Source organism: Chelonia mydas, chromosome 1, assembly GCF_015237465.2.
Source record: "Chelonia mydas isolate rCheMyd1 chromosome 1, rCheMyd1.pri.v2, whole genome shotgun sequence".
Lineage (NCBI taxonomy): Eukaryota > Metazoa > Chordata > Testudines > Cheloniidae > Chelonia > Chelonia mydas.
Genome location: NC_057849.1, coordinates 111446958 through 111461625, shown reverse-complemented (window position 1 = coordinate 111461625; position 14668 = coordinate 111446958). Strand labels below are relative to the sequence as shown.

The following is a 14668-nucleotide window of genomic DNA, read 5'->3' as shown; positions in this document are numbered from 1 at the left end:
AAAGCATAAATACAAATAGCATCTGCTGTTCCATAATGTTCTGAGAAGAAGCAAAAGTTAAATACTACAGTCTAACAATGTGCCCTGAAGGTTGCCAAGTTTAAACACTGGCAATCTCTCAAGGGCAGCAACTTCCAATGGCTGGAACCCTCAACTAAGAAAGCCCTTCTGTGAACCCCCAGGGACTTTTAGCCTAGGAACTGACAGCAAGAGCTTCACTGTGCCAGTTAAGACAGTAGAGAGTATAAGGGGATATGTGTTTGTCAGATAACTGGATCCCAACTTATTCAGTGCTTTTGTAACAGGGTGGCCTGCCCCTTAAGAGCCAGGCACCATGGGGTTAGCCAGCACTGTTCAGTCCCCACACTTGTGCCATAATTAGCTGCCTGCCAGTCTAAGGGACAGGACTAATTAGAGTCAGGTGACAGCCTGTTAAGTACCAGGGCCCCATAAAAAGGCCGAGAAGCTCAGTTTGGGGAAGGAATTGCACGGAGCAGCAAGTTGGGTACCTGTGGAAGGCCTTGAAGTAGGGTCTGGAAGGACTCCAGGGGAGCAGCTTGGATGGTCAGGCCTCTATCCCAAATTAGAGGGATGTAAAGAGAAGCTGGAAGGAAGGCCAAAGAGGAGCCCAAAGTAGGGTGGACGTGCTTTTGGTTTTCTGCAGTTGCAGAAAAGGACTCTTGTTATCCCAGAACAGGTGAAGTTCTAGTTATTGACTTGGCCGGAAGGCGAAGGTATGGCACCAACTCCTACCTGTATGGGGAAGGCTAAGGGGACCCACTCTGAAGGAGGCAACTGAGGTGGAGAGCACCTGCAGTGCCATGCGCAGCCAGCAGGGTGTGCTAAGGGGCAGACATGCATATGACAATGTGGTAGAAGAAGTAGGATCATGAGATCCCACCCCTCTAATCAAGGAGGAATTAGGGGACAGAAGTATAGATGCCTTCTTTGGCTGAGGAAATCCACCTTCCCAGGCTGGTGTACCCCTCCTAACAAAGGGGAAAAGAGTGGAAGACATGCTACCCCTGCTAGCGGTGCAGCAAAGGTAGATGCTGACAATCCTCTGGTAGATTTTGGAGGACTGACAAAAGCTGCAGTGCAGGAAGTACCCCAGTACTGGTCAGGAAGAAATGCTCTGGTGTGCTGTTGGTGTGGAAAGGTGGGGCACAGAAGGAGGGTCTGACCCTTGAAGAGGAGAGAGGGCAAGTCCCCAGGTGTAGGATTTTTTTATGTGGACATATTAAAAGGACATATTAAAAGGTTCGGTCTTGTGAAGAACTTGAACTTTGGGTAGAAAGACATAGCAAAGGGGCAGCTAGGGGCCCCGGGAGTAAGGAGAGGGAGTTGAAGATTTGGAAGCTGAGCGTCAAGACCCAGTTGAAGTAGATGGAGCTGGAGAGGAACCACAGGGAGCAAGCTGAGCTACTGAAGTAGGCTGTGGGAGAAGCAGGGAACTCCAGGGAAGCAGCCTGAGTGTCAGTGCTCGGTCTCAGAGCCAGAGAGACTGAAAGGTAGCACAGAGGCGCTGGGACTGTGAGGGGATTCCAGAGCAGTAGCTTGGGAGTCAGGGCTGTTAGAGCCACTTATAAGGAGGCCCACAAGGAGGGCTGAAAGTCCAAGTAGAATAAAAGTACTATTGGTTTGTATGGACTTTTGTTATCATGAAAGGGGTCAGGTTTTTGTTATTGACTTGGCCATACAGCTAAGCTATGATACCAACTCCAGGCTGTGTGGGGGAGGCTGAGAGGACCCACTGTGGAGGAGGGAATTGAGGCAGAGAGCACCAGCAGTGCCACACTCAGCCAGCAGGGGGTGCTTTGAGGGTAGGCATGCCTTATGATATCTTTAAAGATTTTCCCCATCAAATTGAATTAATCCTGAAAATAACAAAGAAACCAAATCAGACATTAACTCAGGTGTTGAAAGCTCACAGAAATTTACTCATCAGAAGGCAGATAATTGTATTTTTCACCAGCTTGGTTTTATAGCTGTATCTACAGCCAATTGTTACTGAAACTCTCCTGCCAGCACTGCAATGATAGTTTTATCACTAGTGCCAGCACTTCAGGTCATCTAGGCCTGCTCAGAGCAAGTGACCAGCCTACGTAATTGCCACCATTGCTAACCCTAGCGGTGTTGCACTGGCACTTCAACAATAGGGGGAGATTTTGAGAGAAAGATGTTTGTATACAAGGCCAAAAGCATAGGCCTAACTAAAGCTTATTTATCATTGTCTAGCATGGAGGTGCCAAAAGCGAAAGGAGGAAGGATTTGTCAACTGGAGTTAGAGTGCTAACTAGGACTTGGGAGCCCTATGTTGTTTCATGCTTTGTCAGAGACATTCTGTGTGATCTTGAGCAAGCCACTTACTCTGTTTCCTCACTTGTAAAATGGGGCTAGTAGCTCTTCCCTACATCACAGTGGTGTTGTGAAGATGGGTACATTAAAGATTGTGAGACCTCAAATACTGATGGGGCCACATAAGTATGTTATGTACATAGTGGTTGAAATGAGTGAATACTGCATTAGAAGGAAATAGTCAAAGCCTAAATGTATATAGTACCTAAATGGGTTAAATATTTAATAATTTTTTGCATCTTACTAAACTATTTTCCGCAAATATCCTGAGACAGTGAATTTCACAGCTTCATTAGAATACACATATTGTAGTGGAATATTGGCTGAGACTCTCTGATATTGCATACTACCACACCAGAAAAAAGACAACACCCTGGACTGAGATGGTCTAACCACCACCCTAGGGAGGGGCAGGTTTTGGAAACCATCAACTTCCAGATTTTCATGTAGCAGCATTTGCAAAAAGTGCTTTCTTATATTTGAGCTAAATTTATACAGCTGTTGGGACACAGTCATCTCCATGATTAACAGTGCCTTTATCACTTTAATATTAAATTACTAGTGCATTATGCTTTATATGGGGCTGTGCTAAAGTAGTTCAAAAACTGCATGTAGTGCAGAACACATCTGCCAGTTTATTAAATGTTGTTTCCTTTAGAAAGCACATGACTACCAGTGCACACCAGTAACCACAGATATCAGCTGATTTCCAGGTGAAGTGTAAAAGGTTTTGAAGATATGGGGGGGGGGGTGAGGGGTGAAGTGTGGGATCATGTAATTAATGCAAACACATAAGGGGGCTGAACTGAAGTTGCACAGGCTAGCTTAATTCTTCCATTTACCAATTTTTTGTACGCTTGACTTTGCAACCTTGACATCCTTTTTAATATTGTGGCTTTTGTATGTAAATATATATAGATATATAAATATATAGAGCATCATTATTAACACAGATTTAGGGGTATGCTGCTATCCAACTCTGCCAGTAATTGTTCTCAGGTACTTGTTCCCTGGCAAACTGGAAAATGACCAGTTTTCCAAACTCAAACCATACAATCAATAGATTGCTGGCCTTTGGTGACTACCTATGCAGCAGTTTGATCTGGCCTTTGTCTGTATTGATTTATTGGCTATGCATTCCTATTACTGAACCAGATTTTAATCAATGACAGAATTTTACCTCTGATCTCATGGTTACTGTCTTTTCCTCTTTTGAAGAATTAAGCCTATTGGAAAAACTACAGCCACAGATTGTTCTTTATTCATTTTGAATACTTTCCAACATGTACTGTGAAAACAGCCCGACCTTCTCTTTAAAAAGCCATGCTGCTTTAAAGAAATATTAGAAAGGCTTTGTTTTTCTGTTGAATTCTTGACCAGGATACTGACTGTGTCAATAAGGCCTTATACGCTGTCCATATTTTCTCTGCCCTAGAGTTTTTTCTTCTTTGTTTTGCTCATATTGTTGGCTATTTTGATGACAGAGGAGTCTCATTTGTAAATAAAGAAATCTTAGTTTGGCACTGGCATTACCTTCCCCTTCAAGAGGACTGGTAAATATCACAGCTGGATTTGAAAATAGGGCTGTTAAAATAGAATCTGGCACTGGTAGAGTAGAAAGTGTTGAGGTAGGCACCTAACGAATAAGCAAGTGTTGAGTCACTCTTACCTGGGGGAAAGAGAGAGAACAGATCTGCCAGTGTAAGTTACTGAGTTTCATAGCTGCATACATTCAGTATAGAACATATAATGGAAAAAGAATTTGAATGAAATGTTGTTTTGATGGCAATGTACAGTTCTGAGAAAACAGTCCTGGGCATTGTCTAACATAGTAGTTCTCAACCTATTCATCACTGTGGGCTGCATATGCAGCCCCCAAGGTGTTACCTGGGTCATGCAGTGCTGCTCTCCTGCCCACAGACCTTTCCACGGATGGGGCCAGGAGCAGAGCCCTGGGTGGGGGGCTAGGCAGCAGGGATCCCAGAATCTGTGGGGCCAGGCTGGCCAGCGACCCCAACCCTGCCGTGCTGGGCGGCCAGGCAGCTGGGAACCTGGTCTCTGAAAGGCCAGGCAGCAGCCCCGGACTTCCACCACACAGGGCTGGCCGGCGACCCCCACCCCGCTGCACTGGGCTACCAGGCAACTGGGAACCTGGACCCCGTGCAACCCGGCGGCCTTTCGCACACAATTGGGCCACAGCTGTGTAGTAGTTGGTCTGTGAGCTGAGAACGGCTGGTCTAATGTCTACTTCATTTGACTCCTCTTGGCTTTCTTAATGAAACCATTTTCTCTGGTTGTGTTTCTCTACAGGCACATGAAATATGTGGATAATCGAATTACATGATTGTGCATTGACTAAATTTCCTTTGAAAAAATTCATATTGGTGTTCTAGATGTGGGTCTTAAACTTTACAGTTTACTTTTTCTACTCAAAGAAACATTTGTTTCTTTGAGTAGAAAAAAACCTGTTGTCCTTCTAAATGAGGGGAAAGGGTCTAGTCATTTTTGACTGGGCTTTGGGTAAGGGCAGCCTCTGTACTTAATATCCTGTGGAAGCCGCAGGCCATCACTGTCTCTTGGAAAAAAAACTCATGAGTCAGGAAAATAAACTGTAACCAATGAACCTTGACTCAACTATGCTCTTAAATTCAGTGAGAACATTTATTAACTGAATAGCAGCCTAGTGGGGCTTTTAAAAACAGACCTCAGGAGATGATTTCAGTGGAAACTAGGTCATAGGCCAGAGTAGGGAACATGATGGCTTTCTCCCCTCATCTTCCAGTCTCATTCTCTCTTCTGTTCCGCCCCTCACACAGACCATTTAAAAGTTTGGAAAAGGAAGAAGCGTTCAAGCAAAGACCAACCCTACCACAGGCTAAGGTGGCTGCTCCTACAGCTGAGGCAAAACTCCCCTTGAGCTCGGCGCTGCCAGCTCAGCCTAAGACCCGTCTCAGTCAAGCCGGAAGGCTCCCGCGGGCGGGGAGGGAGGGAGAGAGGAAGGAGGGCGGCAAATGCCGCTTTGCCGCAGCCCCCGAGGCCCGCCAAAGTGAGGGCTGGCTCAGCGCGCTGGAGAGGGCCCATCTCTGTCTCGCCTTCGCCCAGCGCCTAGCCCCATGGGCCGCTGCGGGCTGCCGCAACTAGCGAGCGCGCCTAAAGCCCCGGGGCCAGCCCCGCCGTGTGCTCGCCCCTCGCCCGGCCCAGGGAGGCGGCGTCCGGCCGGCGCCGCGCGTGTGACCACGTACCCAGGGGACAGCAGCCGCCCTGGCCTGCAGCACCCCCGCGCTGCCTACGGCGGGAGAGCGCCCGGGCCAGCAGCAAGCCCGGCAGCGGCGCAGCGTGGCCGGCCGGCCGGCGGGCGGGGAAAGTGGGAGGGGGCGGGCACCGGGTGCGCTCTCTTCCCTGGCGGCGGAGCAGCAGCGCTGCAGGCAGCGGGCCGGGGAGCGCCATTGCTGCCTGTCCGAGCCCCCCTCTGCGCCTTCCTGCTCCTCCTCGCTGCGGCGCGGGACCTGCCCGGGGCAGGGCGCGAAGTTGCCTGGCGGGAGGCGGCTGCCGGGATGTTGGGGGTCGCGGCGGGAATGACCAACAGGTAAGAGCCCGTCAGCAGCGCCAGCCCGCCCGGCCCCATTCATCCCTTCTGGGCCGGGCTGCGCTGCGGGCTCTGCGGCTCCCGCTCCTCGCAGGGCGGCGCTCGCTCCCCGGCCTCCCCTGTCCTCCCGCGGCTTGCGTGAGCGGTCAGGGCGCTGAGCGGGAGCCAGCCCCCCAACTTCCCCGCAGCCTCCCTGCGTGCGGCAGCGGGGCAGAGACCCCGGATCCCCGGGAGGTGCTGCAGTGGCACCCCAAGTCCTGGGGATGCGCTCCGCCGCCGGCAGCGGCCAGGCTGGGGTGCGCGCGTGTACGGGGGAGAGCAGCGATCCCGCAGCTGGGTCTGGCGGGCAGGGGCCAAGCACCGCGGGCGGAGCGGAGCAGGGAAGGCAGTAGCTGGGTCTGGGCGGACTGCAGAGACCTGGGTTATTAGGCAGGCCAGTGGGGTGACCACCCCGGTGGCTGCTTCTGGGGGCTTGTTAGTAAAGTGGGAGTGACAAAGCGCCGGCGGTTGAACACCGGGCGCTGCTTCTGCACCCCTGTAAAGCTGGGCCCGGGTTGGAAGGTTTCAGGCGGGGGTGGGGTGTGACTCAGAGTCCCAGATGCAGCGTGTGACCGGCTCGCGGTGTTCCCCCCTGCTGCAGGGTGTGATCTGCGCCTTGCAAAGCCTGTGGGCTCTTACAGCCAGACCCAGGCGTGGGTTAGTTTTTGTGTCAGTAGTCCCGCCCAGGCTCCCGCTCGGAGGTAACAGAACCTGCATTCTCCTTCATGCTTTCACAGTGACCCTGCGCTCAGCAGGGGCTAGCAGAAATTTCCTTCCAGCTTGTACTTGTAGAGTTTTCTAGGAATGATTGTGTTGGGGCAATGAGTGTGGGTGGTATCCAGCCCCCATTCCCCCCCCCCCGCCCATCATACACCAAGGACTTGTCTCCATTGCAACTCCTATGTCTGCTCCAGAAATGCTTCAGCAGCCCAGAAATACTGGCATATTATGCTGGTAAAGCATCCTGGATGCAGCAATATCAGCAAAGCTATGTTTTGTACCCATATACTAAACTAAAGCCATGCCTCCACAAGTGGCAAAAGCACTAGGGACTTGGGCCAGCCCAGCTATGTTGTTCAGGGATTTGCACCTCCCTGGCGGACGTAGCTGTGCCAGCAGAAGTCCATAGGGTGCACATAGCCTTACTCTGTTTGGGTTAGCCTACCTCAAATGAGAGCAGCTATCCTGCGGAGCAGCGCTGAAGCTGCACAGGGCGACTGGGTTAGCAGCTGATGAGTTATGCTAACTCAAGTTTCTAGCCTGTAGCTGCATCCCCACTGCATTACTAGCGCAATCGTTGGCAGCACCAATGCTCCTGACAGGCTGGTCATCTCAAGTTTAAAGGACAACTGAACTCAAGCTATACATTTTTGTGCGTAGACACGAGCTTAGTTAGGGGTAACACTCAAATTGCACCTTGAGTTAACACTGCAGTGAAACAAGCCCTTCGTTGTGGAAGAAGCAGAGGGTTTGGCCCCTGAGATCCAGAGGTCCTGTGTATCAGTACTGGCTCCCAGCCTCACACTCTTGAACAGCATGACTTCTGCAAAATTCATCTTGCCATGGACTCTCCTAGAGCAGCTGCTCCTAGAAACCACCATCAGGCTAGTTTAGATTAATGGTGGTGGGGAAATTTAGACTGCATGGGAATATTGGATGATTGGGAGGGAGGGGAAAGGTGAGTAAATGCACTAAGGTGGCTTTTCCCCAAGCCTGGTCTCCTCCAACTCACTAATGACCAAATCTAGCATGACACCTCCATCTGGCTTGAAAGGACAAATGCAAAAATGAGGAGGTAAGTTAAACAGAAATTAAAAGGTACAGTGACTAGAGTGAAATCCCTGCAAGCTGCATGGAGGCTTTTCAAAGACACCATAATAGAGGCTCAACTTAAATATATACCCCAAATTAAAAAACACAGTAAAAGAACTAAAAAAGAGCCACTGTGACTTAACAACCATGTAAAAGAAGCAGTGAGAGATAAAAGGCATCTTTTAAAAAGTGGAAGTCAAATCCTAGTGAGGTAAGTAGAAAGGAGCATAAACACTGCAAAATTAGATGTAAAAACGTAATAAGAAAAGCGAGAAAGGAGTTTGAAGAACAGCTAGTGAAAAACTCAAAAGGTAATAACAAAATGTTTTTTAAATACATCAGAATCAGGAAGCCTGCTAAACAACCAGTGGGGCCCCTGGACAATCGAGATACAAAAGGAGCACTTAAAGACGATCAAGTCATTGCAGAGAAACTAAATTAATTCTTTGCTTGTCTTCATGGCTGAGGATGTTCGGGAGATTCCCAAACCTGAGCCATCCCTTTGTAGGTACAGATCTGAGGAATTGTCACAGATTGAAGTGTCACTAGAGGAGGTTTTAGAATTAATTGAGAAACTTAACAGTAGCAAGTCACAGGGACCAGATGGCATTCACCCAAGAGTTCTGAAAGAACTCAAATGTGAAATTGCAGAACTATTAACTATGGTTTGTAACCTGTCCTTTAAATCAGCTTCTGTAACCAGTGACTGGAAGATAGCTAATGTAACGCCAATATTTAAAAAGGGCTCCAGAGGTGATCCTGGCAATTAAAGACCGGTAAGTCTAACGTCAGTACCAGGCAAATTAGTTGAAACAATAATAAAGAATAAAATTGTCAGACACCTAGACGAACATAAATTGTTGCGCAAAAGTCAACATGGTTTCTGTAAAGAGAGATCGTGTTTTACTAATCTATTAGAGTTCTTTGAGGGGATCAACAAACGTGACAAGGGGGATCCAATGGACATAGTGTACTTAGATTTCCAGAAAGCCTTTGACAAGGTCCCTCACCAAAGGCTCTTTCGTAAATTGTCACGGGATAAGAGGGAAGATCCTTTCGTGGTTTGAGAACTGATTAAAAGACAGGGAACCAAGGGTAGGAATAAATGGTAAATTTTCAGAATGGAGAGAGGTAACTAGTGGTGTTCCCCAAGGGTCAGTCCTAGGACCAGTCCTATTAAACTTATTCATAAATGATCTGGAGAAAGGGGTAAACAGTGAGATGGCAAAGTTTGCAGATGATACTAAACTGCTCAAGATAGTTAAGACCAAAGCAGATTGTGAAGAACTTCAAAAAAATCTCACAAAACTAAGTGATTGGGCAACAAAATGGCAAATGAAATTTAATGTGGATTTAAAGTAATGCACATTGGAAAAAATAACCCCAACTATACATACAATATGATGAGAGCTAATTTAGCTACAACTAATGAGGAGAAAGATCTTGGTGTCATTGTGGATAGTTCTCTGAAGACGTCTACGCAGTGTGCAGCGGCAGTCAAAAAAGCAAACGAGATGTTAGGAATCATTAAAAAGGGGATAGAGAATAAGACTGAGAATATCTTATTGACCTTCTATAAATCCATGGTATGCCCACATCTTGAATACTGCGTACAGATGTGGTCCCCTCGTCACAAAAAAGATATACTGGCATTAGAAAAGGTACAGAAAAGGGCAACTAAAATGATTTAGGGTTTGGAATGGGTCCCATATGAGGAGAGATTAAAGAGGCTAGGACTTTTCAGCTTGGAAAAGAGGAGACTAAGGGGGGATATGATAGAGGTATATAAAATCATGAGTGGTGTGGAGAAAGTGAATAAGGAAAAGTTATTTACTTGTTCCCATAATATAAGAACTAGGGGCCAGCAAATGAAATTAATGGGCAGCAGGTTTAAAACAAATAAAAGGAAGTTCTTCACACAGCTCACAGTCAACCTGTGGAACTCCTTGCCTGAGGAGGTTGTGAAGGCTAGGACTATAACAGGGTTTAAAAGAGAACCTCAATGAATTTATCCAGTTAAGTCCATTAATGGCTATTAGCCAGGATGGGTAAGGAATGGTGTCTCTAGCCTCTGTTTGTCAGAGCGTGGAGCTGGATGGCAGGAGAGAGATCACTTGATCATTACCTGTTAGGTTCACTCCTTCTGGGGCACCTGGCATTGGCCACTGTCGGTAGACAGGATACTGGACTGGATGGACCTTTGGTCTGACCCAGAATGGCCACTCTTATGTTCTTATGACAGAATGAAGGCAAGAAGGTAGCATTTGGTGCTTTTGCACTCCCTGACCCAGATGCACCAGGTTCTCGTCCACTCTGCTCATCTGGAGGAAGGGATAATAAGGCTATATGTTTCATTTTATTTACAGTTAAAGCTCTTCATACAGGGATTTTGGTTTTGGTGGTTATTTTTTAAGGCATTGTATTTTTCCTTAAGTTCTTTCATGTATTTAAATGCAAACCCAGTCTAAACAGCTGATGTAAGCAGAATAATATTTTATGTAAACATTTGAGTGATTCAAAAGCAAGGTGGATAAAAATCAATGATTTTTTGTAAAAAAATAAAAAAAATTGGATTTTGTAATTTTAAACCAGATTTTTTTGATAAAATGCTTTTTGAGGAAAAAACCTATCTAAAGATAGTTTTAATTAAGATAAATTATAGCTCAAAGATATCTCATCATGGAATAGGGATTATAAATTCTAATTCTTCTTCAAGTGCTTGTTCATGTCCATTCCACATTAGGTGTGCGCGCTTCGCGTGCACGAGCATCGGAAACTTTTTTCCTTAGCGGCTCCAGTCGGGCCAGCAGAGCCCCCTGAGTGGCACCACTGAGCCGTGTATATATACCCCTGCCGCCCGACCCCCTCCAGTTCCTTCTTACCATCTGTGACGGTGTTGGAACAACCTCTCTCTCTTGTATGAGAGCAGTCCCTTAGCCTTTGTCTTATGTATAGCTGTTATCAGTTAGTTAGCATACCTTTGTTGTGGACACTTAAGTGATTAGGTGCTTGGAGGCAAGCTACTCGGTGCAGCGGTCCCGGTCCCTGCACCGATGCCCGACGGCGCCGGAAGCTACAGTATCCAGGCCTCCAGCATCCCCCCAGTGTAAACTGGAGAGATCAGCGGGAGAAGGGGAGCAGGAGGACCAGCCAGAGGGGGCCGAGCAGCTGCTAACCTCCTCGTCGTCCCCGGATGAGGCGGTGGTGGGAACAGCGGTGTCCGGCCCTCCGCCCATAGACCACAGATCTCACCAGGAGCTACTGTGTAGGGTCGCCCAGAACTTGGGGTAGCAGGCCGAGGAGATGGTGGAGCAGGAGGACCCATGGTGGACATTTTGAGCCCCGAAGGTCCATCTAGAATAGCGCTCCCACTCATTAAGACCATCCAATTGAATTATAAGACTACATGGCAGACCCCGGTCTCCAGCACTCCAACAGCCAAGGGTGTGAAGCGCAAGTACTTTGCCCCGTCAAAGGGCTACGAATTCTTGTTTTGCCACCCAAGTCCATGCTCCCTGGTGGTCCTGGCGGTGAACGAAAGGGAACGCCATGGACAACAGGCCCTGGCACATAAGGCCAAGGAGGCAAAACGCCTGGACCTTTTTGGCAGAAAGGTGTACTCGTCAGGGGTTTGCTCCGTTGAGGATTGCAAACCAGCAGGCCGTTCTCAACGGGCATAATTTTAACTCCTGGGCAGCGGCGGAGAAGTTTAAGGACAACCTCCCGCAAGGTTCCCAACAGGAGTTTACATCCCTGGTGGACGAGGGCAAGACCTCTCTCCAGGCCTCCCTGGATTCAGCAGACGCGACGGCCAGAACAATCGCGTCGGGGGTGGTCATGAGGCACTCGGCGTGGCTGCAGGAGTCAGGCCTGCCGCCTGAGGTCCAGCGTACACTTCAGGACCTCCCTTTTGAAGGGTCCGGGCTCTTGTCGGACCAGACAGACGCGAGGCTGCATATCCTCAAGGACTCGAGGGTTACACTTAAGTCGGTGGGTATGCACACCCCAGTGACACAGAGGAAGCCCTTTAAGCTGCAGCCTCCCCTTCAGCGCCAGTACCAGCCTCGTCATAGGCATGAGCCTTACCATAGGCGAGGCAGGGATAACAGGCGACGGCACAATAACAACAATAATAATGCGCCGGGCCAGAACCAGGGTCAGCACAAATCCCAGCCAGGCGCTAAGCCAGGCTTTTGAAGGTGCGCTCGAGGACAGCATACCAGACCAGTCACCGGCTCCATCCCCTTGTTTTCTGAACCGCCTGGCCCGTTTCTCCCGTGCGTGGTCCAGCATTATGTTGGACCGTTGGGTCTTATGCACCGTATGGAACGGGTACTCACTGCAATTCTCTTCCCTCCCACACCCCTTCTCCGTCCCTCTTCAGGGACCTCTCTCACGAGCATCATCTCTGAGAGAAGGAGGTTTGCTCGCTGCTGGAAGCGGGGGGGTGGGGGGGAGGAGGGGTGTTAAGGGCGCATGGCCTAAGGGGGAAAGGTTTCTACTCCCGGTACTTCCTCATTCCCAAGGCCAAAAGGGGCCTTCGTCCCATTTTAGACTCGCGAGGGCTCAACAAGTTCCTGGTCAAGGCCCTGTTCCGCATGGTCTCTCTGGGCAGCATCATCCCTTACCTGGATCCGGGGGATTGGTACGCTGCCCTCGACATGAAGGACGCGTACTTTCATATTGCCATCCACCCAGCTCATCGGCGGTTCCTACGCTTCACCGTGGCCCAAGAACATTACTAGTTTGCAGTTCTCCCGTTCAGTCTAGCCGCGGCCCCATGGGTGTTCATGAAATGCGTGGCAGCCTTCTTACAGAGGCAGAGGGTCTGGGTTTACCCATACCTCGACAACTGGCTCCTGGCGGGTCGATCCGAAGCGGAAGTGTGGGGACATGTGGAGGTGGCCCTGAGATTGTTCCGCGAGCTGGGGCTCCTGGTCAATGTCCCCAAGTCCACTCTCGTGCCCATGCAGAGAGTGGAATTCATAGGGGCGGTCCTGGACGCGGTGCAGGCCAGGGCAAGCCTTCCAGTATCCTGCTTCCGAGCTATCCAGCAAGCGGTTGCCTCCCTGCGCCAGTTTCCAACGATAACAGCCAGGTGCTGCCTGCGGCTGCTGGGCCACATGGTAGCATGCACGCATGTGGTCAGGCATGCCAGACTGAGACTCAGAACTCTGCAGGCGTGGCTCGCTCGGGTGTACTGCCCAGGCAAGGACCCCCTGGACTTGGTAGTGACAGCCCCAAGGGACGTGCTGGACTCCCTGCTGTGGTGGCAGCCCCAGGCTGTAGTTTGCGAAGGCATCCCCTTTGCCGCCCCACAACTGGTCCTGACGTTGGTGATGGATGCGCCAGACCATGGGTGGGGGGCTCATCTAGGGGACCTCAGGACTCAGGGCTTGTGGTCTGGAGCAGAGCGGTCGCTCCATATCAATGTGAAGGAGCTCAGAGCGGTTTGTCTAGCCTGCCAGACCTTTCACGCCACTCTGAGTGGTCACAGCATGACAGTTCTGACAGACAACACTACTGCCATGTTTTATATAAACAAGCAGGGTGGGGCCTGTTCCTTGCTGCTCTGTCGCGAGGCTCTCCTCCTCTGGGGCTTTTGTGTAGCCCATGCCATTCTCTTCAAGGTGTCATATCTCCCGGGGGTGCAAAACGAGCTGGCGGACTACCTCAGCAGGTCGTATCGCATGCACGAGTGGATGCTCAGAGCGGACGTCGTGCTTTTGCTCTTCCGCAGGTGGGGGTTTCCCTGGGTAGACCTGTTTGCCACCAGGGGCAACGTCCAGTGCCCGCAGTTCTGCTCGTTCCAGGGCCACAGCCCGGGCTCAGTCGCGGACGCGTTTGCGATCCCTTGGGGAGGGGGCTTGATGTATGTGTTTCCCCTGATCACCTTGGTACACAAGGTCCTGCTCGAGGTACGCAGGGACAGGGCGGCGGTGGTCCTCATTGCCCCGGCGTGGCCCTGCCAGTACTGGTACACAACACTTCTAGAGCTGTCAGTGGAGGCCCTGGTAGTCCTGCTCCTACACTGGAACCTCATCATGCAGGACGGTGGCTGGCTTCTCCACCCCGACCTGCAATCACTACGCCTGACAGCGTGGAAGCTCTGTGGCTAAACGCATTGGAGAGCCAGTGCTCCCTTCCTGTGCAGCAGATTCTGCTTGGCAGTAGGAAACCCTCTACTAGGGCTACCTCTATGGCCAAGTGGAAAAGGTTCTCCTGTTGGTGTGAGCCCCGGTGCAAGCCATTCTCGAGTACCTCCTGCACCTCAAGCAGCAGGGGCTGGCCCCGTCCTCACCTAGAGTGCTCCTGGCGGCCATCTCCGCCCCTTCCATTCAGGGTTTTTGGGGGGCTTGGTGTTTTCCCACCCAGTGGTGGGATGGTTCCTTAAAGGATTGGAGAAGATGTTTCCGTACTCATGCCCCCCAGTCCCTCCTCTCTAATCTCATGGGACCCCTGTTCGAGCCCCTTGCTACCTGCTCCCTCCTCCACCCTTCCTGGAAGGTGGCATTTCTGGTGGCCGTTACCTCGGCCAGAAGGGTGTGTGAGCTGAGGGCTCTCACTTCTGAGCCACTGTATACGGTGTTTCACAAGGATAAGGTGCAGCTCCGACTGCACCCCAAGTTCCTCCCTAAGGTGGTCTTGCAATTCCATTTAGGCCAGGACATTTGTCTGCCGGTGTTTTTTCCAAAACCCCATACGGACCCGAGTCACCGCAGCCTACACACCCTGGATGTCCGTCGAGCGCGGGTGTTCTATTTGGAGCGCACCATACCCTTTCGTAAATCCGCGCAGCTGTTCGTGGCCATAGTGAGAGGATGAAAGGCCTCCTGGTGTCGGCGCAGCAGATCTCGTCTTGGATTACAAGCT

General features: G+C 50.3%; 1 protein-coding gene across 5 annotated transcripts in view; it reads left to right on the top strand.

The window, feature by feature from the left end:
* Positions 1-5468: 5468 nt before the first annotated feature.
* The window catches only part of LIMS1 (LIM zinc finger domain containing 1), a 127731-nt gene continuing 118531 nt past the window's right edge, over positions 5469-14668 (top strand). For 3 of the 5 annotated variants that reach the window (XM_043536261.1, XM_037897594.2, XM_043536292.1), the window contains exon 1: positions 5761-5944. In XM_043536261.1, the coding sequence (XP_043392196.1) occupies positions 5913-5944 (32 nt within the window). In that variant the 5' untranslated portion in view covers positions 5761-5912. Of the gene's footprint in view, positions 5945-14668 lie in introns of all 5 variants that reach the window. The other 2 variants (XM_043536274.1, XM_037897586.2) reach the window with 2 other exon arrangements.